General features: G+C 48.3%; 1 protein-coding gene across 1 annotated transcript; it reads left to right on the forward strand.

Annotated features, from left to right (window-relative positions):
* Window positions 1-16,387: 16,387 nt before the first annotated feature.
* CCDC177 (coiled-coil domain containing 177) lies at window positions 16,388-19,534 on the forward strand. The gene is made up of 2 exons (XM_054567015.1): window positions 16,388-16,400; window positions 17,275-19,534. Exon 2 carries the CDS (start codon window positions 17,303-17,305, stop codon window positions 19,409-19,411), a length of 2,109 nt encoding a protein of 702 aa, XP_054422990.1. The 5' UTR covers window positions 16,388-16,400; window positions 17,275-17,302; the 3' UTR covers window positions 19,412-19,534.
* The last annotated feature ends 5,508 nt before the right edge of the window (window positions 19,535-25,042 follow it).

Raw genomic sequence — 25,042 nt, forward strand, 5'->3', positions numbered from 1 at the left:
GTTGTGACAACAAAGAATGTCTCCAGATACTGCCACATGTAACCTGGGGGGAAGGACAAAGTTACCCTCAGTTGAGAACCACTGCTCTGGAGTCTAGAGGAACTCAAAATATGAGTTCATATGTCTATGGGCTTTGCTAGAATCTAGAGAACCTTCAAGGAAGCAAGGCAAGGCAGAGCACAGAATTTCTGGGACCCAATGCAAAATAAAAATCCCTTCTTCAAAGAGTAGCAAAAAAGGGCTGCTCACGGTCCTAGAATAGAAAGCTTTTGCCCTAAGAAATATTTTATTACTTAAAAAAGGTTAGAAGGGTAATAGTGATACATGAGTAGCAAAAACTCACAAATCGTAAAAAAAGTATTTTTGGTGTCATATTTTATAAATGTGTGTAATAATACTTCATTAATGTTAGATCTTGATTGATCATAAAAATTTTCTGGCTTGCTTTTCTGCAAATTCATTTATTAAGTCATCAAAATGTATAATTTAAAACAATCATATTTTTAGCAACTTTATTTTCAATCGGTATAATTGAAAATGATGTTAGCTGCTCTTTGGCAAGTGCAAGATTGCAAATAATTTTCAGTAATTTTTAATTTTGGCTCTGACCAGTGTGACTCAGTTGGTTGGGCATCATCCCGCAAAGCAATGGTCACTAGCTCAATCCTGACCAGTGCACATGCCTGGGTTGCAAGTTCAGTCCCCAGTTTGGGCAGGCACAAGAGATGTTTCTCTCTCACACTGACGTTTCTCATCCTCCCTCCTCCCCTCCCCCTTTCTCTAAAAATAAATACATAAAATCTTTAAAAAAGGAATACTTTAAAAATAGCAATAATAATTTTTAATTTTGAAGACTTTTTTTGCTGATACAATTGTTACTGAAGCTCTTGAGAATATTTTATGGGCTAGAACAGCTAATGCTGGAACACATTTCTGATCAGTTATTTCAAAATATAAATTTTAGTACATTTAGAGCTATTGGTTCTCATGGAACAATCTTTCTAAGCAGATTTAATTCTTCATACCTATCAGTTTCACACAGAAGTCTGAATTTGATTTTAAATGTAAGTTTGTACAATAGGCTTTTAATGTTTCCTCTGACATGCCCTTGTATAGTTCATGTAAGAAACTGAAAGTGGTTTCATCTTTTGAATGTAATTTAAAATACCTATTTATGCATCCTTTCATTGTATTTTCAATTATAAGAAAAAAATCAATTTTGAAATTGTTTTGCTTGTTAATTGGTTTGTCCAAAGTTTCATATGAATATAGTGTTCTCTTCCATTGAATGTAATGACCTCTAAATCTAATTTCCCTTCCCAAGCCTGTGAAGATTTGCTTTGCAATTTCGCAGCAGTTTTTAAAACTGAAGATACTAAATATTTTTTAAATTTTATTCTTATTTTTGATTTTAGAAAGAGGGAAATGGAGTGAGAAAGAGAAGGAAAGAAACATCAGTCGTCTGCCTTCCATCCATGCCCCACCTGGGACCGAACTGCCATCCAGGCATGTGTCGTGACCAGGACCTTTCGGTGGAACCAGTGACCTTTCGGTGTGTGGGATGACACCCAACCAACTGAGCTACGCGGTGGGGGGGGGCCCCCGTGGAGAGTCCTAATAAGTCCCTACTATGCTCTCTTGCAATATCTATTTATATACTTTTATTTTGTAGTAATTACAGACAACACTTACTGCCTAAGGGCCAGCAATTCCTGTCCAGAAGCTCAGGCCAGGAGTCACTTGTACAGACATTTAAAGGATGGGCTCCAGGGGCACAAGTGGTCCTCCCAGCCTTCCTGTAGAGCCCCGCCACTCTCCTGGGGTTGCTGTCACCACCCCTGTCACTGCCACCAGTCTGGGCCCAGGTCTGACCCAGACACATTGGGATCTAGTAGAGACCCAGACTGCCCCAGACATGCGTGTACGTGCAGGGCCAGCAGGGCCATTGCACTGTGTTTCTGCTGCTTGCCCTGCCATGTGCTGTCACCAGGTGTCTTATCTCATGCATGCTCCATTGATTCATTGAATTTCACTTACAACACACTTGCCTATTTCAAAATTAAAAGTATTAAGAATCTCAAGACGATGTCAGAACAAGGGCATTAAACCAAGGCAGGGTCTTTCTGAGCACCAAGCCTTGTGCAACTACTACACAGGTGGCACCCCCAGGAAGCCTGCCCTGCACTCGGTAGTGAAAGGCAGTGCATGCAGTGGGCCTTAGGAAAGAATCTGTGGGCCTCTCAGAGGCAGCTGGAGGGCATCTGGTAGAGGAAGCCAGAACACTCCATGGGTAAACCTGGCATTGATTTTCAAATCCGCGCAGAGGCCTCTCTTGCACAGCTCCTTGGGGGCAGGCTGTTCTGCATCCTGGCGGCGACAGGAGTCCCAGGGAGAAAGCAATGAAGGGAGATGTCCTCCAGCTGGCATACGTGCCTGGTCCCTCAAATGACCCCCTCCCAAAGGCAGTAAGATCAGTTCTCTCTCAGCCACTGGGCTTTGTGTGCAACAGCGTGGTTCGTGGATATGGCGCCTATGTTGTTTCTACGGTTTCTCAAAGCCTGACTCCTTTGCAAATTTCAGGAATTACATTGTTCCCATTTTTTAAAAGGGGAGGCTGAGTGTAAAGCTGGGAGAGGGAAGAATATCCACTGAGTACCATGTGGGCGAGGTGTCAGGGAGGTGTCCACAGGGACACTTGTTCTGTGCCCTTTCTTTCCATGTGAAATGACTCACTGTGATTTCAGTCTCTTGGACACTAAGCAGGCTCCCCCAGGACTCCTGACAGCTGACCCTTCCTTGGCCTTTACATCTACAGGTCTTTGTTCACCAGTTTTGTGAGCAACCCAAATCCCAGTCCACGCCTGCAGCCCGCACAGATCTCTGAATGCTGGCGGCTCACAGGCAACATCTGCTCCAGAGGCTTAATCTACATTTGGAAGGTTTCCCTTCCAAAATCGCTGGCCTGGCACCACTCCCAGTCCCAGTCAGCAAAGAGCTGCTGCGTTTATATGGCTTTTCCAGCAGTGGCTTTGTATGGTCGGGGGAGCAGCTTTGATCTCCACGGAGCCGAGAAGAGCTGGGGATAGAGGATGGAGGCACAAGGATGAGAAGAAGAGAGGGCCTGCACACACTTGCTCCGGCTCTGGCCCTTCCACCCTGCACTGGAAGGCTGTGCACTACAACTGACAGGTGTGACTTACCCATTTAAAATTCAATTTGGATACCAACCCTCAAGAAGAAATAGTTGTCAGTTCTGGTGATAGATTGTGTAATTTGGGGTTAAGAGGAGTGTCGTTCAGTGCACCTTTTCATCTGGTTATGGGGCATTTGAATATTTTGTCATCATATTAACCAAGACCACTCTTTCCACAGTTCTGCTCCCTGGGTTCCAGCTTTACAAATTATTCAGAATATCGCTCTATAATATGCGTCAGAAGAAGACAAAGCTTTTGTGACAAGTGGTGACATAGATGCCCAAAAACAACTAATAATTTGATGGAGTTCACCGCAATTTTGCAGGGAAGATCTGATATACTTAATTAACAATCCAGTGTCTTGCAACAAACAATTTAATTCAGGAACACAAAATGCCCATGGTTTCTCTGGCCTCAGAGCCCTGCAACAAGTCTTCTAGACCCCTCTACCCAGTTCCAGCCCCCGAGAGCCCTCCTGCTCTTTCCCCATGGGTCCTCTGTAGCCTTTGTAGAAGCACTAAACGTTTGCTTTGGGAAGCCATGCTAGGATCTCTAAGGTCCACCCTGCCTCCTGCCCCCCTGCCTCCCCACCCCCTGCCTCCCTGCCTCCCCCCCCCCCCCCCGCACATGCTGCCCTATGGCCTGCCTCAGGCTCAGCCCTCTAACTCTAACCTTCCAGGTGCCTAGCCCATCCTGGGGCCTCTCAGGGCCAAGGCTCTCAGCAACTGTGCCGCCCCCCCCAATCCGTCCCCCCCACCGCCGCCAACTCCACCACATCCCAAGCCTTATAGGACTGGCTCTCTCAGGACCTCCAGGGTTCAGGAATAGGATTAGGTGAAAGCCCATCACCACTGACTGGTCATTTTCCACACATTTTCCAGGGAGCCAAGGTTCCTTCTGGGATCTTATAGCCACACCCTAGATGCCTTATCCCTCTCTCCCTGAAACTGGCAATACGGGTTAGAAAACTGAGCATCAATAAGATTGCTGAGCACTTATTTCCCATGGCAAGGACTCAAGCTCTGATGGAAGCTGAGGGAATGCCAGCTTACTCCTTCCTGTTGGGCATGTCCTTAACATCATCAGAACATCTCCAGGGGTAGCGCATCTCTTTCTGTGTGCTCTTATGGGCTTTTATGACACTTATAAGTCTTTATGCCATTTACTAGGCCATTGCCTGAGTTAGTATTATCTTTAACAGAGATGTAACTACTGTGGCTTAAACATACTTAAAATAGCTGCCATTGCTCCAGCCATCACATCCACCATTCAGGCAGTAAGAAGAAGATGGGATGCGTTCCTGGAAGCCTCACCTAACCACTTCCAATTACAGCTTATTGGCCACCCTTATTTACTAGGAAGTGGAATGTTTTGGCTGTGCACATTTCTAGTCCCAATAAAATCGATCAGGATTCTGTGTTAAGCAAGATGGTAAGAACAGATATGAGGTAAGCAATTAGCAATCTCTACCCTACTACTTTTTATTTTAAATATATATATGTGTATGTTTGTTTATTTGTTTATTTTCACTTTGGGCTAGATATGCTTTGGAAGTCAGAATTCCTGTTTTATAAGGTGATATGGAGTTTATGTTGCATATTATATAACACCCTCGGTGGAGTCTGGTGCAAACACTGTGTAGCCCACACATTCACTTTTCTGTAGTAAAATGTTTGAACTGTCTTATCAAGTGCAATAAATAAAGCTATAAATGACTTCATATTAGTTCAGGTCAGATTTTGTCACTTAACCAGTTTTTATGCCAAACTAAGGGGGGGAAAAACCCCTCAGTTTTTAGAACTTCTGGGATTTCACAGTTATGAATAAGGAATTGTGACCCTGTATCCTTATTTTACTTAGGGAGAAAGCAAGGTTCTTCTTCCTTAGAGGAGTTAAGTAGCTCACTCAAGGTCAGTAGCTGTAAGTGGTAGAAATTGGAATATGAATTTTCTGACTCCAAAGCAAGCACAAAGGAAAAGAGGCCCGCAGGGGTCTCTTGCTCTGGCCACGCCCAGAGCCACGCTGAAACAACACAGGAGGTCTGCTTCTCGGAGGTAGTTTAGGCACATTTTATTGCACATGGATAAACTTAATTTGTAAGGACACCTTATGTTACATATTCACAACAGTCCGAATGACTAGAGTCATTTATTTCTTATATAATCCAAAGAGCCTACTCTTTACCATTATTTATATAAGATTATACTTTTATATTACATGTACATGGTATAAAATTCACAATGTACCAATGTGAGAAGTAAAACCAGTCTCCACCAATTCTTCCCAGAGGCAAGTGCCATGACTTTCCTGTGTATCTTTCCAGAGATAGCTCCTACCTTAGAAATTACCAAATGTTATCAGCAGTTGCCTCTGGCTAAGAGGATTAAAAGTGATTTATTTTCCTTCTTTATACTTTTTTCTACTTTAGAAAATGTCTGCATATATTCATTTTAGTAGCAGGGAAAAAAAAATCTGATTTCTTAAAACTCCATAGATCCTGGATTTCTCTAGAGACAGCTTGCATGCCTCCGTAACTCTCCTCTTCCTCAGACAATGACTTTTCTGACCTTTTGCACTCTACCCTGGTGGAGACTTCCAATGACCCTGGTGGAGACATCTAGGGGGACAATCTAATTCTTCTATTGATGCCTTAAAGTACAGTGTACAGAATACACACAAATCTCCAGGTGGGGTCTGACCTGCTCAGACAGGACAGGGTCATCCCCTCCTCCCCAGGGTCGACCCCAGACCCCCCTTTTATCAGAGCAACTAAAGATTATGTTGACTACCAGATCAACTGAGACACTAGCTTCTCTCACCCCAGCCCAGTTTAAACAAGTCCATCGTGTCCTGTGTTTAGGCAGTCGCTGTTCTGAGCCCAACAGCATGCGTTTGTTCCAATGAAGCTCTCGGAACTCAGCCTAGAATCACAGCTCACTTAAACCCCACTGAAGTCCAGCACTCTGTTTCTCAAAGGTGCCAAATCCACTTCTGCCCTAGGGCCCTCCCTCAGATGCTCCCCCTCCCACTGTGGCTCCTTTTTGCACAGAGGTCACTTCCTCAGAACCACCTTCCCTGACCATTCAGTCTAAAATGGCCCTATGTTATTATCCCACTTTATTTTTTATAGCACTCCTGTGAAATTATCCTTTTAATTTGTTTTCTTCTTCACTATGATCTAAGTTCCATGAGAGCAGGATCTTATCTGCCCTGCTTCAAACATTGCCTGGAACATGGAAGGACCTCAATAAATTATCTGTTGAGTGAATGAATGAATGAGGGAGTGAATGAATGAATGGAGTTCGTTGGTGCTGGTGAAGAGCTTTAGATGGCTGCCCAAGCCCATCTCACCACTTGCTAGCTGTGTGACCTTGGGCATTTTAACCCCTCTAAGTCTGTTTCCTCATCTGTCAACTGATGAGGAATAATTCCCATTTCTCGGGGTCACCATGAGCATTAAATAAAAAGTAAGAAGTATGTGGCTAAGTAAAACATGCCTGGCATATAAATACTAGCTCTGACTGCCTTTATTATCTCTCTGCCCACATCAATGTCATCTTTGACCACCCTGTCTACATACAAGTTGTGGGTAAACCCTTGAACAGTATAGCTTTTGGAACAGCACTGCCACTAGAGATGACACCATCTGGCTACAGTCTGACCCTGAACATGTTTCCCCTTCCCACCCACAAAGCATATCCAGGATCTCACCTTTGATTGTTCTGAATCCCAGCATTGCCCTAATCTACCAGCCTAGTCAAGAAAAGGAAATAAAAGCAGCCTAGCTCTGTTCTTAGTGAGCCTTATTTTCCTTTTGAGGCTCTCAGGCCATCTGTTGGCTGACCTCACCCAGGGCTGACGTCAAGTTCACTTTTGCCCTGGGCTGGGCTGGGCACCACTGCCCAGCAACAGAACACCTGTGTGTGCTCTCAGTCCCCTGGGGTTGCCCCAGGCCCTGGCCTCTGCCAAAGCAGGAAGGACAGGCTCTGGGGGTTGCGGTTGGGTTGTATTGGGTAGGAAGAAGCTAATGGATCCAGTGACTAGGGAGAGAAGAGAGGCTGCCTTCAAAAGAAGGCTGTGCTTAGAAGAGTCGGCAGCCATTTGTGATTCCCCAAAACATGGGCAAGAAAGTGCCTGCGTCTCAGTGTTTAGAAGCTGTTTTTTAAAGACGGCTCCTCTGTCTGCAGCCTTGAGGAGACAGCAGGTGCTCCTTGAAAGGGACTCACTGCTCAGCTGCCACCTTAGGGTGACTTCCTTGGTTAAAAAGGGACTCTATCTAGTCCCTTCAGTCAGTTGAGAGGAGGGCCAGTGGGGCTGGGCTAGGACATCTGGGAGGTGTGACAGGGAGCTCTGGGTGAGGTCCCCACATGGGACACCCCACGAGTTGATGGGGAAAGAAGATGAGCTGGGGTGAAAAGATGGAAGGGTTCTCTTATTCCCCTGCTTTCGGTCTGCTAGTTCCCATTTGTCCTTTATATCTTGGCTTCAAGGTCAGTTCCTTAGGGAAGCCCCCCCATCCCCTAGACCGTGTTAGAGTCCCTGTTATTCCCTCTCACTGCCCACACCTTTCATTCAGGGCCCTATCCCTTGTTGCAACGTGCACCTGTCTCTCCCCCATCCCATCCACAAGCACCACAGGCTCCGCTGGGGCTGTGGCTGAGTCTGTCCACCACCGAGTCCTAGCACCGTGCCCCGTGCCTGCACACACAAGGCACTCGAGAATATGGAGTGCTGAATGAACGGGATGCAAAGCGAATAAAGGGGTGGCTAACGGGAAGCGGAAGGACACAGTGCAGGGCCCCTGCAGCCCTTCTTATTTCACCTTGGCCAGTCTGGCCTGTGTTACCAGAATCAGGCGGCATGGGTGTGCAGGGGGGCAGATGTTCCACTCCCTGCACCCAGCAGGGGAGGCCAGTGTTTCCCAAAGATCCGTGCTGTCATTGTTCCCGCTACAGAACAAATAACGGCCATTCTTCTCCAGGGATGAAGTCATTTTCCTGGAATCGACCTAAAACCCACAGGAAAGGAAACGAGCATCATTGCACCTACTATGCACCTACTATGGGCCAAGCGAGCAGGCATCTTATTTAATTCTCTCAACAGCTCTGCAAAGCAAACAATTTTTATTTTTACCGATGATGCAAATGAGGCTCAGAGACATTAAGTAATTTGTCATGTTCATTACACGACAGCTGAAATTTGGGCACGTTTGTGTGTGGTTCCAAAGCCCACAGCAAACTTTGGTGGAGGGGGGGTATCACGCCACGCCACACTTAGTCCTGAGTGCTGCTGGGAGTGTCCGCAGCTGCTCATCAAAGCCTGGCAGTGCCAATGGGGGGGATTCCCAAAAAAGGAGGAAAGAGGGAGAAGAGTATGAGTAGAGAAATGGGATCAAGTGTACCTCCACTTATTCCTCAAACCTTTATTGGGTATCTATGTCAGGCACAGGGACCAAGGACAAATGTCATAAAATATAGGTCCACTCCTCACAGAGGTCACTATCTAGTGGGGACCTGGATAGGAAAATCAGAAATAACAGTTCTGCAAGATTGGCATTATTACATCATTTAGTCTATATTTTTACGTTTGAGGATCTTGATAAAAGAATGTCTAAAAACACATATTGTAGCTCCATCCAAATGAAATAAATGCTCAGGGTGTGGTGAAAACACAGAGGAGAGGCTTTCAACCCCAACTAAAAGGCCAGTCAAGGAAGGCTTCACTGAGGAGGTGACATCTGAGCTGAGTTTTGCTAGATGAGAAGGAGTTAGTGAGACGAAGTCCTATGGAACAAGTATTGCCAGCAAATGGCACATGCGGAGAGATACAGAAGCATGGAACAGCATGGCCTGCTTAGAGAAAGGTAGGTACAAGGGAATTCCTCCAGCCAAAATGAGGAAGATATTTTCTTCAAGTTCCCTTGTGAAATTGTCCCTCTGGTAGATTGGGCATTCTGGGCTTCAAGGATTTGGTTTGGTGGTTTCAGACCTGGTTTCTGTCGTTGCAGGATCTGGTCTCTCGTTCAGAGGCCAAGGCACAGGGGAGGGCGCCACCTGCAGTGAGAATGTGGAGTGAGCACTGAGTTGCCCTTTCAAAATGTACCCTGGGAAAACAAAATAATCCTGCCCTCTACCCAGCTCAATCAAACAACTGAGCACCAGGGAAATCCTTTGATTTCTAGGAACCAAAGGTAAAATAAGTAGAGGGCAATGTTTCCAAATGGAGCAGAGGAACTCAATCCAAATTAGAGACATGATCTATGGAAATCAACCAAAGAAAGCATGGATTTGCTCATCTTTTCATTCAAATTTAATACTGATAACAATGACCTGACTTTTTTTTTTGAGTGCTTACTATACATGGGTAAACTATGCTATGTGCTGAATATTTTTTACCTCATTTAATTCTCAGCAACAACCTTATAAGGGGTATATTACCATACCATTTTACAGTGAACAAATGGCAGTTCAGAGAGGCTGAGTAGCTCTCCCAGGACCACATAGCCAGGACATGGACAAGCTGGGATTTGAACCCAGCTTTGTGAACTCAGAAGCTCCTGTTCTCAACTATGGGGTTAGACACCTGATATACTTGGCCATTAAACAGGCTGAAAAAGGAACTCTTCATCTTTGCTCAAAGCTTGTTCCTCTTTGCCCTGATCAGCATGGCTCAGCTGGTTGGGCATTGACCAGTAAAATGAAGGGTCACTGATTCAGTTCCTGGTCAGGGCACATGCCTGGGTTGTGCACACACTGGGCTGGTTCCTGGTTGGGGGTGTGCACTCCTTCCCTTCCCCTCTCTGTAAAAATCAATAAATAAAATATTTTTCTTTAAAAAAAAAAAAAAAAACTTGTTCCTCTTCCTCCTCCATTTCACACCACCACATCCAGTTTCTGATCCCACACCTCATCCCTCACCAGTTCTGCCGATTCTCTCTCATAAATATCCTTAACCTTTTTCTGCTTCCGCTGTCCTCGCTGCTGCTGCTTCTGTGCAGGCCATGGCCGTCTTGCGCCTGACTTGATACTCTCCAGGAAGTCCCTCTCCTTCCCAGCACTTGTGTGATTGATGTATAATCATCTCTCCCGTTGTAGACACCATGACGACGGGGTTCCCCCAGCGTGATTCCCGCTCTTGGCACACAGTAGGCGGTCAATCAGTATTTGACCAAAGATAGCCAGGAATCATTGTTTTCATTTCATCAGCGTTATGGGCTGCATTGTAGCCCCTCAAAAGTCTCACGTTGCAGTCATCACCCCCAACACGTCGCAATGGTACTGGAGACAGGGCCTTTATCGACGTAATTAAGTTAAAGTGGGGTCATTCGGGCAGCCCCTTATTGAATATGACTAGTGTCCTTATGAGAAGAGATTAGGACACAGGAAACACAGGCACAGGGATAACCACCCGAGGACACAGCAAGAAGGCAGCCACCTGCAAGCCAAAGAGAGACCACTGAAGGAGCCAAACCTGTAAACACCAGGAGCTGGGACTTCTAGCCTCCAGAATTCTGAGACAATAAATTTTTGTTGTTTAAGCCACCCAGTCTGTGGTATTTTTTATGGCAGCCTGAGCAGGCTAATATAAACAAGAAAGGAACTCAGACACAGAGGTTGAAGAGCTTACCTAACATTAGCTAGTAATTACTAATTAATAATAATTAATTAGTAATGTATTATTCACATCCTGCCATGTCTTCACTCTTTTATCTTGTGTATCAAATCTTGTAACTGATTTGACTTTTATTCTTTAACTGCTTGAGTGTTCGGGTGTTTTGACTTCCATGGGCAGTCAGGGCAGGACCCTGTCTTACCCTTCTCAGTGTTCCCAGACTTCCTCGCTAAGCTTGGTGCTCTTTAACAATAAGTCCTCAGTGCATTTTTTGTTCTTGTGGGATTGACTGACACATTTGGAAGGGTAAAAGGAGCCTGATGGCAGATGGCTGAGCCTCAAGAAAAACATGCAAAAAAGGGGGCCATCATTTCCAACAATGGGATATGACTTATCTCTGAATCTCCAAATATAAACACAAGGATGACTGGTCTAAGACATCGTGGAGGGCAATAGTGTACAATGTTTGAAGTTAGAATTGTCCAATTTTTTAAAAAAGGAGAGTGTGTGTGTGTGTGTGTGTGTGTGTGTGTGTTGGATAGTGGGAGAAGAGGCTTGTGGGGAGCAGGAGCTGTAACTTCAGAGCAGCCCTGCTGAAAAAAGAAGGGGCCTAAAATGCGGAGCTTCGTGCTTTCATGCCAGGTGCCTTCCTGCCAGAGGCCATCATGACCCAGTAAGAGAGGCGGAGAAGCAGGAAGCAAGCCAGACTCCCGCGCAGCAGCCTGCTCTTCCTAGTAGACCCATAAATGTCTCATAGACACATGCCCGTAGGGCAGCGCCCCCAACGCCTGTTCACATTCAGGAATGCAGAAACTTCCCCAGTATCATGCAAAATGGAATGGGGAGTGGCCCTTATAGAAGTCAGAGGAAACTTCCATTAGATTAATTGTAAGAATCCCTCTAGAGGTCCGTGCCGATGCACTTCCCCAGTTTAGTGCAGGTTGGCCTCTCCTGCCCCACAGGGCAGTTCTCAAATGTGAGCTCCACCTGTGTACAACGCCTGTCTCTGAAGAGTCTTCAGAGTGGCTTAATGGCTCAAAATATTTTCACAAAGCCAGTTTCATAGTGTATATGGTGGGAAAGGTAACACTTATTAAACCCCATTCTCTCTCATTGATGCATTCAGCAGGAGTGCCTACTATGCACCAGGCCCTAAGCAGCTGTGAGCAGAAACAGACATAGACCTGTCCTCCTGCAGCTTACAAGCCCCTGCCACTTTCGCACCAAGCTGGCTCTTTGGGTGATTTTTTCCCTTCCTTTCTGTATTTTTACACTTCTTACTGTGATGAACATATATCATTTCAGTAAAATATGAAATAAAACCCTTTATTTTTTTTAAACAAGTATTACCTTTACCTGCTGGTTTGTGTCCTAAATTCCTTCTGACGGCTTTAGTTACTAGAATTAGGAATGGTCACACTTTACGCTATGTATTATTCTGGGTCTAATAGGGAGACAGAAACCACATTGTAGCTTAAGCACAGGAAGCTTAATATAAAGAGGCATTAAACTACGAACCAAAAGTAAATACAAAGATATAAAGAAATCTCTCAAGGGTCCCCTACAGCTGAGGGAGATTAATCAAGGAAGGATAACTGGGAAGGGGAGCCCGTCAGAAAGGTTGGGGCTCAGACCTCACTGGAGAAGGTGTGGCTGCAGCCCATAGGGGCAGCGCAGAATTTCATCTGGGGCATAGCTGCTCCATAGTTGTCAGACAAGCAGGAAATAATCTTCAAGGGTGGGCTGAGGCTGGTGAGAGGGGGTCAGGGCACAAGGCTTAGAGCACACGCTGTCTGCCTCAGAAAGGCTCACTCAGGAAGTTACTCGCCAGCCCTGCACCTGGGCGGCAAGGTCACCAAGAGACTGCTCAAGGCACGCATCTGGAACAGGAAGCCACAGGATGTCCCCACACACCTGCACCACTTACCATGCAGGAGGAGCAAGAAAAAGCACAGCACACAGGAACCAGAAAGACAAGCACCTTTGTCCTGCAATATCCCTGGAGCTCCCTCTACTGGCCAATCTTAACATCGTGCTCATTGTCTAGTAGAAAATGCATACAGTCCATTATCCCAAAGCAGGTAGTAAACAGAGCAATTAGAGGAATAAATTGATAACTGCCACAAGCTGTTATCAGTCATTATACCAGGTATTGGTGATATTTTTATTTAAAGGGCCTAATATTCAATATTTTAAGCTTAGAGAGTATACAATCTTTGTCAAAACGATTCAGTTCTGCAGCTTGAAAAGCAGTGTAGACAATATGTAAACAAAAAAGCATGGCTGTGTCCCAATAAAATTTGATTTACAAAGCATCCAGTCGATGTGGCCCACAGATCATAGCTTACCAACTCCCGATTTAGAACTTTGGAGTGAATAATCTCTATTCTGTGAACAGAATTGTATTAAGAAGGGGAATAAACACAAGGGCACAGAGCTGAGAAGAGTGGTTGGGGCTGATTAGGTGGAATTGAAATGATAATAATGTCTACACTGTATAAGTTTTTTTTGTCCAAAGTAAGAGTGCTATGGACTGAATGTTTGTGCCTTCCCCCATTCACATTCATATGTTGGAACCTGAAACCCAGTGCAATGTTTTTGGAGATGAGACCCTTGGGAAGCGATTAGGTCATGAGAATTCATGATGTATTAGTGCCCTTATAAGAGAGAATGGATGAGAGTTTGCTCTCTCTGGTTTCCTCCATGTGAGGATACAAGAAAATGGCCATCTGCAAACCGGAAAGGGAGTCCTCACCAGACATCAGATCTGCCAGCTCCTTGATCTTGGACTTCCCAGTCTCCAGAACGGTGAGAAATAAGTTGTTGTTTAAGTCACTCAGTGCATGACAATTTGTTACAGCAGCTCAAACTCTCAGTGAGCTATTACATTATAGGATCTAACAGGATATTTAATAAATTATTTTTTCTAGATGGTAATTATTTTCTTTAGACAGTATATTTCCACTATTGTATGCACTCTTCTTCTGAGGAAGTTGTGGCTCAGAGGGACTAAGAAACTTGTCTCAAAACACACAGCCTGGCTGAGCTGGCATTTGAACAACTAGTGTGTCTAATTCTTAAGACTTCCTCTGGAGAAAAGGCTGAACAGGTTTGCTAGGAGCCCCCTTTAAAAGATTAGGGTTTTCACTGGCTGGTGTGGCTCACTTGGTTGGAATCTCATCTCATAAACCGAAAGGTCATGGGTTTGATTCTTAGGCAGGGCACATACCTAAGAAGTGGGTTCACTGCTCACATCGATGTTTCTCTCCCCCCCTCTCTCTCCCCTCCCCCCTCTCTCTAAAATCAATAAGGATGTCCTCAGGTGAGGACATAAATAAATAAATAAATAAATAGCCAGCCCTGGCTGGTGTGGCTCAGTGGATTGAGCGCCAGCCTGCAAACCAAAGGGTCACCATTTCCATTCCTAGTGAGAGCATATGCCTGAGTTGCGAGGCAGGTCCCCAGTTGGGGGGGCGCTCAAGAGGCAACCACACATTGATGTCTCTCCCTCTCTCCCTTCCCCTCTCTCTAAAAATAAATTTTAAAAAATCTTTTAAATAAACAAACATAAATACATAAACACAAGATTAGGATTTACTAAGCTTAGGGTCATTCAGCTGTGACACATACCCATTGTATGTGCAGCATCTACCTGAGCCCACCTCTTCATGCTCCATGGGACTTGGGGAGCAAGGTGAACCAGCAAAAACATCAACCTCATACTGCCTGCTGTCCCACCAGTAACAAAGTCCTTTGTTTCTGATCCAAGAGTCTCATGTCTTCTGTAAACATCTATGACCCTGTTTACATGGACGTAATACAAAATCTCGAACCCTCCACAGTCTTTAACACTCTCATCCAAATGTCAAGAGTCAGTGACTCTCACGTTCTCACCTTCCATTGTACCTCAACCTCCTGTGGTTTGGCATCAGCCCCCAGGGCAATACCGCTGCAGCTTTTGCTGATGTCACCAAAGATACTCTCACTATTAGTTTCAGGCAAATTTAATTCCAGGCAAACTCTCCTGGACCTCTGCTGCCTTAACAATAGGGTACACCCTCCTTCTGAAGTGCTCTATTGTTTGCTTCCACGAGCCCAGACTTTCCTGCCTATCCTTATCGGTCCCTTTTATGGACTCCTTCTCCCTTAGCCACACCATCAATGCCCTGCCCACCTCCCTATTGCTCCACCTGACCTCCCTGGGGGATCTCCTCACTCTTTTGGTTTTAGGAACCTCAAATAGGGTGACGATGCCCTAAACTCTAGCTCCAGTCCAGGCCTCTGACACAACTTATCCAGTCACCTGCTGAGCAGCAACACCTCCCACTCAAGTGGTCCGAAAAGAACCCATCCTTCCCTGGCCACCTAATCCTCCCTCTTGGATCCACGTTCTCAGTCTGTCGTATACCCAGCCGCCTCATTGCTCCTATTGCTCACCCTTGACCCTGAACTGCACCTCACACCCCAGGGCCAAGCTGTCTTTGGGTATTGCTTTACTCTCTATTTTAGAAATCTGTACACCCACCTCTCACTCGGCTGCTCCTACTGTTGTTCCCATTCAGGTCCCAATCATCCCTGCTTTGGATGACCGCAGTGTCCAGCTAACTGGGCTTTCTGCCTCCTTCTGCCCTCTTGAAGCCCTCACCCTATTGTTGCCAAAATTATGTTCCTAAAATATAAATCAAATTATGTCATTTTCCTGTGTTAAGCCTTTCACTTGTTCCTCACTGCCTAACAATGTCAAGGTTAATAACAACATGGTTCACCATGCTTTCTAATGTTATATCCCACCCGCCCTCCAACCCCCTCCCTCAAGTACTCCTCCCAGTTAACTCCTATGGCCACCATCACGCAAAATGGGAGGGAGGGTAGAGAGGAGATGTCTCAAAACAATACTCAGTAAGTGGCACTAGCTGGTTTTAATTTGTATTATCTTGAACCAGGAAGTCCTACAATGTTGCTTTAAACACTAGTCACACATCTTATACCTGCCTCAAATCTATCTGAATAGTCTTAGGGTTTCTTTATAAATAATATCATAGTTTGGATCAGGAGCCATATTTCTACCCCATTAATCACTCTCCCCTTGAGAAACAAACCAAACTACTCCTTCATTCTAACCCAGTTAAAGTACTGAAACAAATATATAATATGTAATATACATATATTTTTATATATTATATATGTATGTATTTTCTCTTCGTCACCCTCTAAGCAAACAAACCAACACCCTTGAGTGTCCACCAGGAGGCGCCAGGATTATAGAAAGACCTGCGGTACTTTCACGGTTCGAGAGGCGGCGGTGGATGCAGCAGCGATGGAACCGCTTCTTTTTTTAAGAATCAGTGAGAGGGAAGAGAGAGGAGCTGCGTTATTTTAGGGAAACCTTATCGCACTCCCCCTCCCGCGTGTAGGTAGCGTGTGCGGGCCCCATGGAGAGACGCTGGCGGTGGCTGCGGTGGCAGCTGGGGCTACTATCGCGGCTGCATCCAGCAGTAACCCGACCCCGCCGGCGCGGGGACTGAAGAGGTGCAAGGGAGAGCGGCGAGCTGCTAACAAAAGCCCTCGGCGCGGGGCCCAAGCCCGGGACGTGCGGTGAGTGAGCCAGCCCAGGGACCGAGAGCGGCCAGGCGAGATGAGCTCCAGGAATTCACCTCGTTGGGAAAGGCTGGGGGGACTCGAAGGGTAACTGTGGGCAGGTGTCGGAGCCTAGACTGGGGTGTATGGTGCCTTTAGCACATCAGACTTGTAGGGGATCGGGTGCATCTGGGAGGACTTAGGCGCCTTCTCCATCCCCGGCAAACAAGGGAGGGGGGTCAGGGAGGAGCCGGGCACAGCTCCTAGCAACCCCTACCCAAGAGGCAGGAGCAAGATCGATCACCTCTCCCAGAGGGGCCTTTTGGGGATTGAGGCATTTCTCTCAGCCCTTCCATCACCCCTGGGCCCCATGCCTGGGTCTCCTTTGCCAGGGAGAAATCAACCATAACTTCTTCCCTAGGCAAATGGGGTCCGCGCAGCAATGCACTGTGGGGGATGAACAGGCCGCTTTCTTTTTTGTTCTTGCAAAGCTGCATCCCCGGTAGCCCGCCTAAACTACAAACAAATGGGCTAATCCTCCCGGGAATCCTCCAGCGCCTCCCTGGCCGGCTACTGCCCGCACCGCGATCTTTTCATTTTAACTTACAGCAGGAAGGATGAATCTAACGGGCCAGACGCCCTGGGGAGCGTGGCCCCGGCCTCTGCCCAAACTCCGGGGGCTCTGGGAGATCAGGGCTGCTCTCTGTGCACCAGTACCGAACCCCCGCCCCCGCTGCCTCGGTTTTCAGTGCATCCGTATTTTGATTTACGTTCCACCAGGCCTCTGAGCCTAAATCCAAAGCGGATTAAGTTGGGACGGGGTGGATATGGGTGGGGAGAGGGGAACTGCTCTCCAATGTATCCCGCGATGTCCCTCCCTTGTCATCCGCAGAGACTCCACAAAAGGACACGTTTCAGCCATGGTGGACCCCGTACCCGAAGAGGAGAAGGTGGAAGCCGAGCCTGGAGGCTCAGGAGGAAACGGAGCCGCTGCGTCTGCGACCCCTGATGCCCAGGGAGCCCAGCAGCCCGCGGCCTCTTCGGCCTCGGCCTCGGCCTCCGCCTCCGCGGCGGTGCCCCGCAAGGCTGAAGTCCAGTGCGCAACAGAAGATGGGCGGCGAGAGCAATCCCCGCTGCTGCATCTCGACCTCTTCAATTTCGACTGTCCAGAGGCCGAGGGCAGCCGCTATGTACTGACCAGCCCTCGCTCTCTCGAGGCCTGCGCCCGCTGCGCAGTCAAACCAGTGGAATTGCTGCCACGGGCCTTGGCCGACCTGGTGCGCGAGGCCCCAGGCCGTTCCATGAGAGTGGCCACCGGCCTGTACGAAGCATACGAGGCCGAGCGGCGCGCAAAGCTGCAGCAGTGCCGGGCCGAGCGAGAGCGCATCGTGCGCGAGGAGAAGCGCCGCATCTTCACACCGTTAGGCCACGCGGCCGCCGCGACCTCGGTCCCCAGCGCAGGCAGCAGCAGCAGCTGCAGCAGCGCCAGCCTCCCGGCCTCGCCCGCACCGCGTGCGCCCCGCAAGGCATCCTCCAGTCCGTCCCCGGCCCGGCCCCAACCTCCGCCCGCGAGTTCACGGGCGGGTAGAAAAAGCCACTCACTAGACTCACTGTCCCGCCGGCGAGAAGGCGCCCTCAGTTCTGAGTCCGGCGCATCGTCATCATCCTACAGCGGGGAGAGCCTTCGGGAGCTGCGCTGGCCAACGCGCGCTTCAGCCCGAAACAGCTGCCCCGCGGGGTCATTGTCCTCCGCCCCCAACCCTCTGGGCCGCCCGTCTGCCCTGGCCCTGGTGCCGCTCACGGCCCGCAGCTTCAGCCTTGGCGATCTGAGCCACTCACCTCAGACCACTCAGCACGTCGAGCGCATCGTGCGGCAAGTGCGCGCGGAGCGGGGCCTGCGCGGGGTCCCAGAGCGCGACCGGAAGATCGCGGCGCTGATGCTGGCGCGGCACCAGGAGGAGCGCCTGTTGCTGGAGCAGCGCGCCGCGGCCCACGGCCAATGGGAGCAGCAGCGCGTGCGTGCAGAGCGGCGGCGGGAGCGCGAGGAACGCGAGAAGCAGCGCGCCCGGGAGCAGGGTCGTCGAGCCTGGGCCGCGCAGGTGGAGGAGCGGCGCGGCCGCCGGGGCCGCGAGGAGCGCGAGGAGGCGCGGCGGCGGCAGCGACAGTGCGAGCTTAGCGAGGAGCGGCGGCGGGAGCTGGCCGAGCGCCAGAGCGTACTGCGTCGGGAGCGGGCGGAGCGCGCGGCTCGGGAGGACCGGCTGCGCAAGCTGCAGCAAGAGCAGAACCTGAAGCAGCGGGAGGAGGGCCTGAAGCAAGGGCGCGAGCGGGCCGAGCAGGTCCACAAGGAGCGCGCCCAGCGCGCGGCTTGTATCAAGCAGCGGCAGGGGGACCAGCTGCAGCGGGAGAAGCGGGAGCTCATCCGGGCCGAGCAGGCGCGCCACCTGGCGCTGCTTCAAGGTCGGGCCCGCCAGGAGCTCGAGGAGCGCGAGGGCCTGCGGAGCTCCCTAGAGGCCAGCATGGGTCGCGCGCAGGAGAACTACGAGCACTTGGTGGAGCAGCGCACCCGGGAGCTGCGGGAGCGGGCCCGGAAGGAGGAGCTGCAGGGCCGGCGGGCCAAGGAGGCGGCGGAGCGCAAAGAGCGCGAGCATCAGGCGCGCCTTGAGGCGCTGGCCCGGGCAGGGGAGCGGCGGCTGCAGCACGCGACACAAGTGGCCGAGGAGACGGTGCAGCAGAAAGCGCGGCGCGTAGGCCAGAGTCGTTTGGAGAAGGAGCGAGCCCAACGTGCCAAAAAGGAGAAGGTGGAGAGGGATGAAGACTGCCGCCGGCAGGAGCTGCTCCAAGCCATCGGACGGAAGCTGGAGCGCAGCGAGCAGCTGTCGAGGGAGCGGCGCAGCGCGCTGGAGAGCGCCCGCTCCACAGCGCGGGCTTCCTTCCACGTGCGCGAGAAGGTGCGCGAGGAAACCAACACTCGCTCCTTCGACCGCATGGTGCGGGAGGCCCAGCTGCACGCCAGCCTGGACCGCAAATGACCGCCGCCTTTCGAGGGCCAGACTGCCACCCTCATCCCTGTGGGGCCTCCCGGGGCCACTTTGACCTGGCCGTGGGAGTCCCAAGTTGGGGAGCAGCACAAGCACCTCTAGAAGCTTCTGACCCATGAGGCGATAAGAGATCCAACACGCCAGACCTTTCGGTTTGCCGCCTTCGTTTATAAAAACTGAGATCGTATGGAAATGACATAGCACAATCTTTGACCATATCCACCCGCGGTGGCTCCCACACCGCCTTTTGCCAAGCTTGCTTGTGTGTTTTTTGGGTTGGAATAGAAAAGTGCTGGGAGACGGGCTGGGTCGGGATGCGGGGAGGGCGCCCCTAGGAGAGAGTGCAGGAGCCATTGCCTGCTTCCGCAGCAGTCACCCCAGGCACCTTTCACATACTGGTGTCTGAGACCACTGCCCTTACTGCAGCCGAGGGGACAGCTCCCTGGCTCACGCCCACCTTTTAAAATATGGGAAATTTCCCGAAGCTTGGAGGCCCCACAGTAAAGCACAGTGTTTCTAAGGTGTAAGGCCACACCTAAGTGACCTAAAAAACTATTGATTTTTGTATGCTTGACTTAATCGGCCACTTGAGCAAATTCTGGTCTTAGTCCTGATAGTGTTTTTTTTTTTTTTTTCTTCTTTCACCAATTCCCCTAGGTCTTCTAGTTAGACAATCATCTGCAAGTAATGGTCAATTTGTGTCTTTTTTCTCCTATTCTCCCAAGTGACACAAAAAAATCAGTTGATTTGGTAATGCTGTTTAGCTTTAGAGGAAGCCCCCAGCCTCTGGGGGCGGCGCGTCCCTTAGGCAGCAGTGTTCCACCTGATGAAGCGTTCCCGCAGGGTAGTTTCAGGGAAGGCGGTGTCTGATGCTCACCCCGCAATGTGGAGTTCACGCCTCACCGACAGCAGCCATGCCTTAAGAAGCAGAGCTACCTTATGTGCCTGCCCAGGCCAATCCTGCCTAAACCTCCAGCCCTGGATGCAGTCCCAAGAGTGGGCGCCAGGGAGTTTGGACTATAGGATTCCCTCTGTGAAGGAATCATCACAATGGCTCTGAGGGCAATTAATTGACTGTGGTGGCTGAAGAGCTGGAATTGCCTCTCTGCTGTTGAGAGCTGTGCTCACTATTGTTGGTGGTATATCTCGTCCTCTTCCCCGTTAAATTCCCTCTCACCTATGACTGAAAGTATTTAGTTGGTCTCTCTGTGCCTCACCTTTCCCATTGGCCAGATGAGGCCGCCGGTATTCTTCTCCTGGTACCTCAAGGTTTCCTGCATCCAAAGTGACACCTCTATTATTTGTTGGTCTTCTTTGTGCCTTTCTTAACCTGGAGTTGGGAGGCAGGAGGGCTGCTGATGATTTAGTTTGCTTCTGGGAATATGGATTCCTAGCATTGGAAGGAACAGTGCATTACGAACATATGGTTGTTTAGCCTCTAGGGGGAAATGCTTGTAAGACCAGGCCACTCCCTCATCCAAAAAGTCCTGTTCAGTTGTCTTCAGGTGACTTTAACCCTAGAATGCTTCCCTTCCATGAAACCGAAATCCGCCCCCAGCAGTAGCCAGCCATTGACTCTGCCTTCATCAGGGAAGGTGGGAAATAAAACATTATTTTTTACATTAAACCAGGATCAGGAAATAAAAGTTACCAAAAAAAAAAAAAAAAAAGAATCAGGGTAGAAAACTTCTACGTTAGACATATTTCATGTATATTGTGCTGGACAGAATTGTCCCTAAAATGTCTGGTGTTACACACATACACACACTTTGTTATTCGCCCCCCCCCCCGCCCCATCATGTGCCAATAGGTACAGGAGTATTGTGTAGAAAGAAGCAGTGCTTAGGTGTTATACTTAAAATGTTATGAAACCAGGAAAGGAGATGTGCCAAGGTTTTTTCCTTTGAATGGGTGACTTTTTTTCCCCTCAAATTTTCTTCTTGTCAGTAACCAGGATGTCAGTGAGCTGTAATAATTGGTATTGTGTGTGAGTCAGGAGCATTTAACTAAAGTGTTAATGTGATACTGGTTATTGCCTTGTGGGTCCTGATTTGCTAGGGGCCTTTTGAAACCTTAACAGGAAGTTCTACCTAAAACCACTTACTTCCAAAGTCGGTACATTTACATGAGAAGGACACAATCTGGTTTTTGGATAAGGCACTGAAAAGTACAGAGGGGATCTTACCTGGCCCTTTACTCAGGTTGTTTTCTGACTTACTGAGTGACTGGGTAGATCACCTCTCTGCGCCTTGGTTTCATGGACAAGGGGATCATGATCTCAGAAAGTGGTGCTCTCAGTACTGTGATTTTGGAGCTGTAGGTGTAGTCACTAAAGAGGATCGTGTGAGTGTACTGTGCCTAGATAGTGCATTGTACTGTCATGACCAACTGCAGAAAGGATTGGTCTCGAAAGGCACACTGCAGATCATACTGGCACATGTGCCATAATGGCCCAGATCTGAATGTCACCAAGTGAGAGTTTTGCACTTAGAGAAAAGCACTGTGTAAAGGAAAAAAAAAACAACTTTTGGATTCTTACAAAAACAAGTATATAGCTAAGTAGAAGTAACAAATGCAGAAGTCTAACTTAGTAAAAAATGGTTCTTCCAAATTTCAGACTACCCTCTAGAATATAGACCCATCTCTATATTCCAAGATAAGTGGTCATGTCGCTCTTTGAGGAGGAGCAATTTCCAAGATTCTTTGTTGAGCCTTTTATATATATTCTTCTCTTTGAAATGATGCCAGAAAGGAGAAGTGTTTCTTACTCTGAAATATACAGCAAGAGAAAATTGGAGGTGTAGGTGTGGCAGAGATGATGGTGGAGAATGGCTTGCTTCTCCGACTGTGGACATTCTAATAAGTGCCCAGAACTCGCCCCAGAGCAGAGCACCATGCTGGAAGTTCTCATCCTGGAAATCGCAGCCTTGAAGTGGCTCAGGACCTTCACACTTACCTTCTTGGAACATCCTGTGGAGGGAGGTGAGGAGGCATGGAAAGGGTTCGAAGAAGCTTTAGTTTGGTTCATTACTAAGGAAACAAGCAGGACATTATTTCGCATGGAATTACCCACGAACCTAGCCCAGTATCCTGCACAGTCAGTGACCAATGCTTACATCACACTTGGACAGGAAGATGGACATTTCCTTTCATAAGGAAGCACATAGACTGTGAGTCTTCAATGGGGGCAGTAAGAGTCTTGGGTTAAAAGGCATATAGAATGCAGCTTGTGTCCATGCCATTTTGTAACACCCACCACTTATTCCCCCACCTTTAAAAAGTCTGTGGAAACACAGGGTGACTGGCTCTTTATGAAGGGCTATATCTTATTTACCATTTGTTCTCCTCTAGCCCAGGGTTTAGCATCTCACATAAGGTAAGCACATAAACACTGGATGGAGACAATGGATGGATGATGGACGAATGAATGGTGACCAGGGTAAATCTGTATAAAATAGGTCAAGGACAGGCCTCCATTCATTCAATCAATTTATACTAAGTACCTGCTCTGTGCCAGGCACTACTGTGGTTGCTGAGGAGACAGTCTCTCTGATCATTGATCCTAGGAACCATTTATGCTATGATGCCATGAGCAGACACCTTTACTTCCGCATTGGGCTTAACCTCCTTGCCACCCTCATGCCTGTTCACAGGCAGACCTGATGGTCCTTCAGGCACTAATTTCAAGCATTTTCCATTTCCTAAGGATACTCCATCTGCCAATCAACCATCATCAGAGTCATTGTTGTTCTCTTTCCCTTGGAGGAACCTTGATTAATCAGGTCAAATTCATAAGGTCATGCGCTTAATCAGCTTTACATTACAGTAAGAAAAGAAAGAGATGAATTACCTTCGAGGGCATTGATCTGTGTTGCCTGTAGCAGAGGCAGCATAGCTAATGATCGTGGACCTGGAGAACCAGTCCCAGATCACCAAACTGGGCCCGGCACCCTCATGCAACTGTTCTTGATGAGCCAAGAAACTCAGCATTTCAGAAACATTTCCAGTTTCAAAACACAACAAAAAGAGATTTCTGATCAATACTAAATCGATGAGAAAGTTTAGTGAACCAGAATACCCCACTTCTTAAGACTTCCAGGTGATTGAGGTGAACCGGTTGCTGTGGAGACTTGCATTTTCTTCACCGTACAACTGCATCCCCACCCTGGACGCATTTGGCAGAGGAATGTAAGGAAATGTATTTCTTGACACAGGCTGGAAGGGACTTCCAGGTATCCAGAAGATAAACTCATAGTTCAAGAAATGTTGCTTAGGCCTTATATGTGACGCATGTGGCATTGGGTGCCAGGTGCAACCCCTACAGTATTACACCTGATCACGTGCTTTGCAGAACAGCATCTTGTCTGCTCGTGCATGTGCTCGGTCCCACAGAGCTCTGATGCACTCACTGTCCGCACGCGCCTCCTCCCAGCCCCGTGCCTCTCCCACATGCCCCTTCATACTGTCCCTGGTGCTGCTTTGGCTTCACAGAGGTCAGGGCTGGAGCAGAGGGTGTAGTTAGTAGCAGATGTAAGGATATAGAAAGGGAGGGTGGTGTCTTTCTGAGGGACATGGGTAATCTCGTCTGCAGTATGATTCATCAAGTATTGTCATGTCCCACATGAGCACAAAAACCTAGTCTAACGTGATTTTTAAATGAGGTGCCATTTTGAAGTGCTCACGCCTTTCCCCCTCTACATGAGTATCTACATCGGTGACAAAGCCTTTTCATGCTGCCACTACACTTCTCCTTCCCCCTACTTAGTGTGAGAGACTGACTGGGAAATGGAATTTCAAAACCAAAATGTTGATATTCGGAACACAGTGGGGCAGAATGCTAATACCTACACAATTCTGAAAATCCAGTCCATGTAGTTACCATACCTTCAAGGCAAAACGTTTGGCAAAGGATCAAGTGTCTTGACTTACTCAAACTATTACCTTCTGTTTCACATGCCCCTCTTGTCTTCTGTAAAATGAGGACAATAAATTCTACTTGTGAGGGAGTTGTTAAACGAGCTAATCCTTGGAAAGCAGCACAGTCCCTGGCAGATAGCACTCAATTTGTGGACACTGTTATTTTGAACTTGGGAGGGTGGTAAGGGAAGGAATGGGGCAGGTTGAACTTCAGCCAGGGGTATTGGCGGACACCAGGCTTGGACTGCGGCCCTTCAGGGTTGTCTGTATCCCTGGCTGTGCAGAAGTCCCCCAGCCCTTCCAAAGGAAGGGGCTCTGGAATAATGGGCCCCGGGAATGCGCTGTAGTCTGTGGCTGGGGGGAGGAGAAGGGAGTACCTTGTTTACCAAGTGTTTGGCAATAAAATTGACATCTGATGATAATGTTTGAAATTTTAAGACTTCCTAAATGGTGTCTAAAATGATGGGATGTTTAATATCTTTCTTGGGGGAAGGAGGGTATGTTTCTGTCCTTGTGAGACCCAAATTCTAGGGAAGCATCTTTAGCACAACCAAGTTGGAGAGGCTTTGGGAGGACCACTGTTCTGGGGCTCTGGTACTGCAGGACGTGGCACCCGGCAGCAAATCCGGGATGAGCAGTCATCTCTGCCGTGGCCACGTGGGAATGAGGAAGCAGGCCAGGACAAGCTCAATGTAGGAGAGGGCT

Source organism: Pteronotus mesoamericanus, unplaced genomic scaffold, assembly GCF_021234165.1.
Source record: "Pteronotus mesoamericanus isolate MK-2021 breed Mesoamerican mustached bat unplaced genomic scaffold, CSHL_Meso_final contig_182, whole genome shotgun sequence".
Classification (NCBI taxonomy): domain Eukaryota; kingdom Metazoa; phylum Chordata; class Mammalia; order Chiroptera; family Mormoopidae; genus Pteronotus; species Pteronotus mesoamericanus.

Excerpts from the sequence above, each read along its gene's own strand:
- CCDC177 (XM_054567015.1), top strand. The coding sequence starts at position 17,303 with ATGGTGGACCCCGTACCCGAAGAGGAGAAGGTGGAAGCCGAGCCTGGA.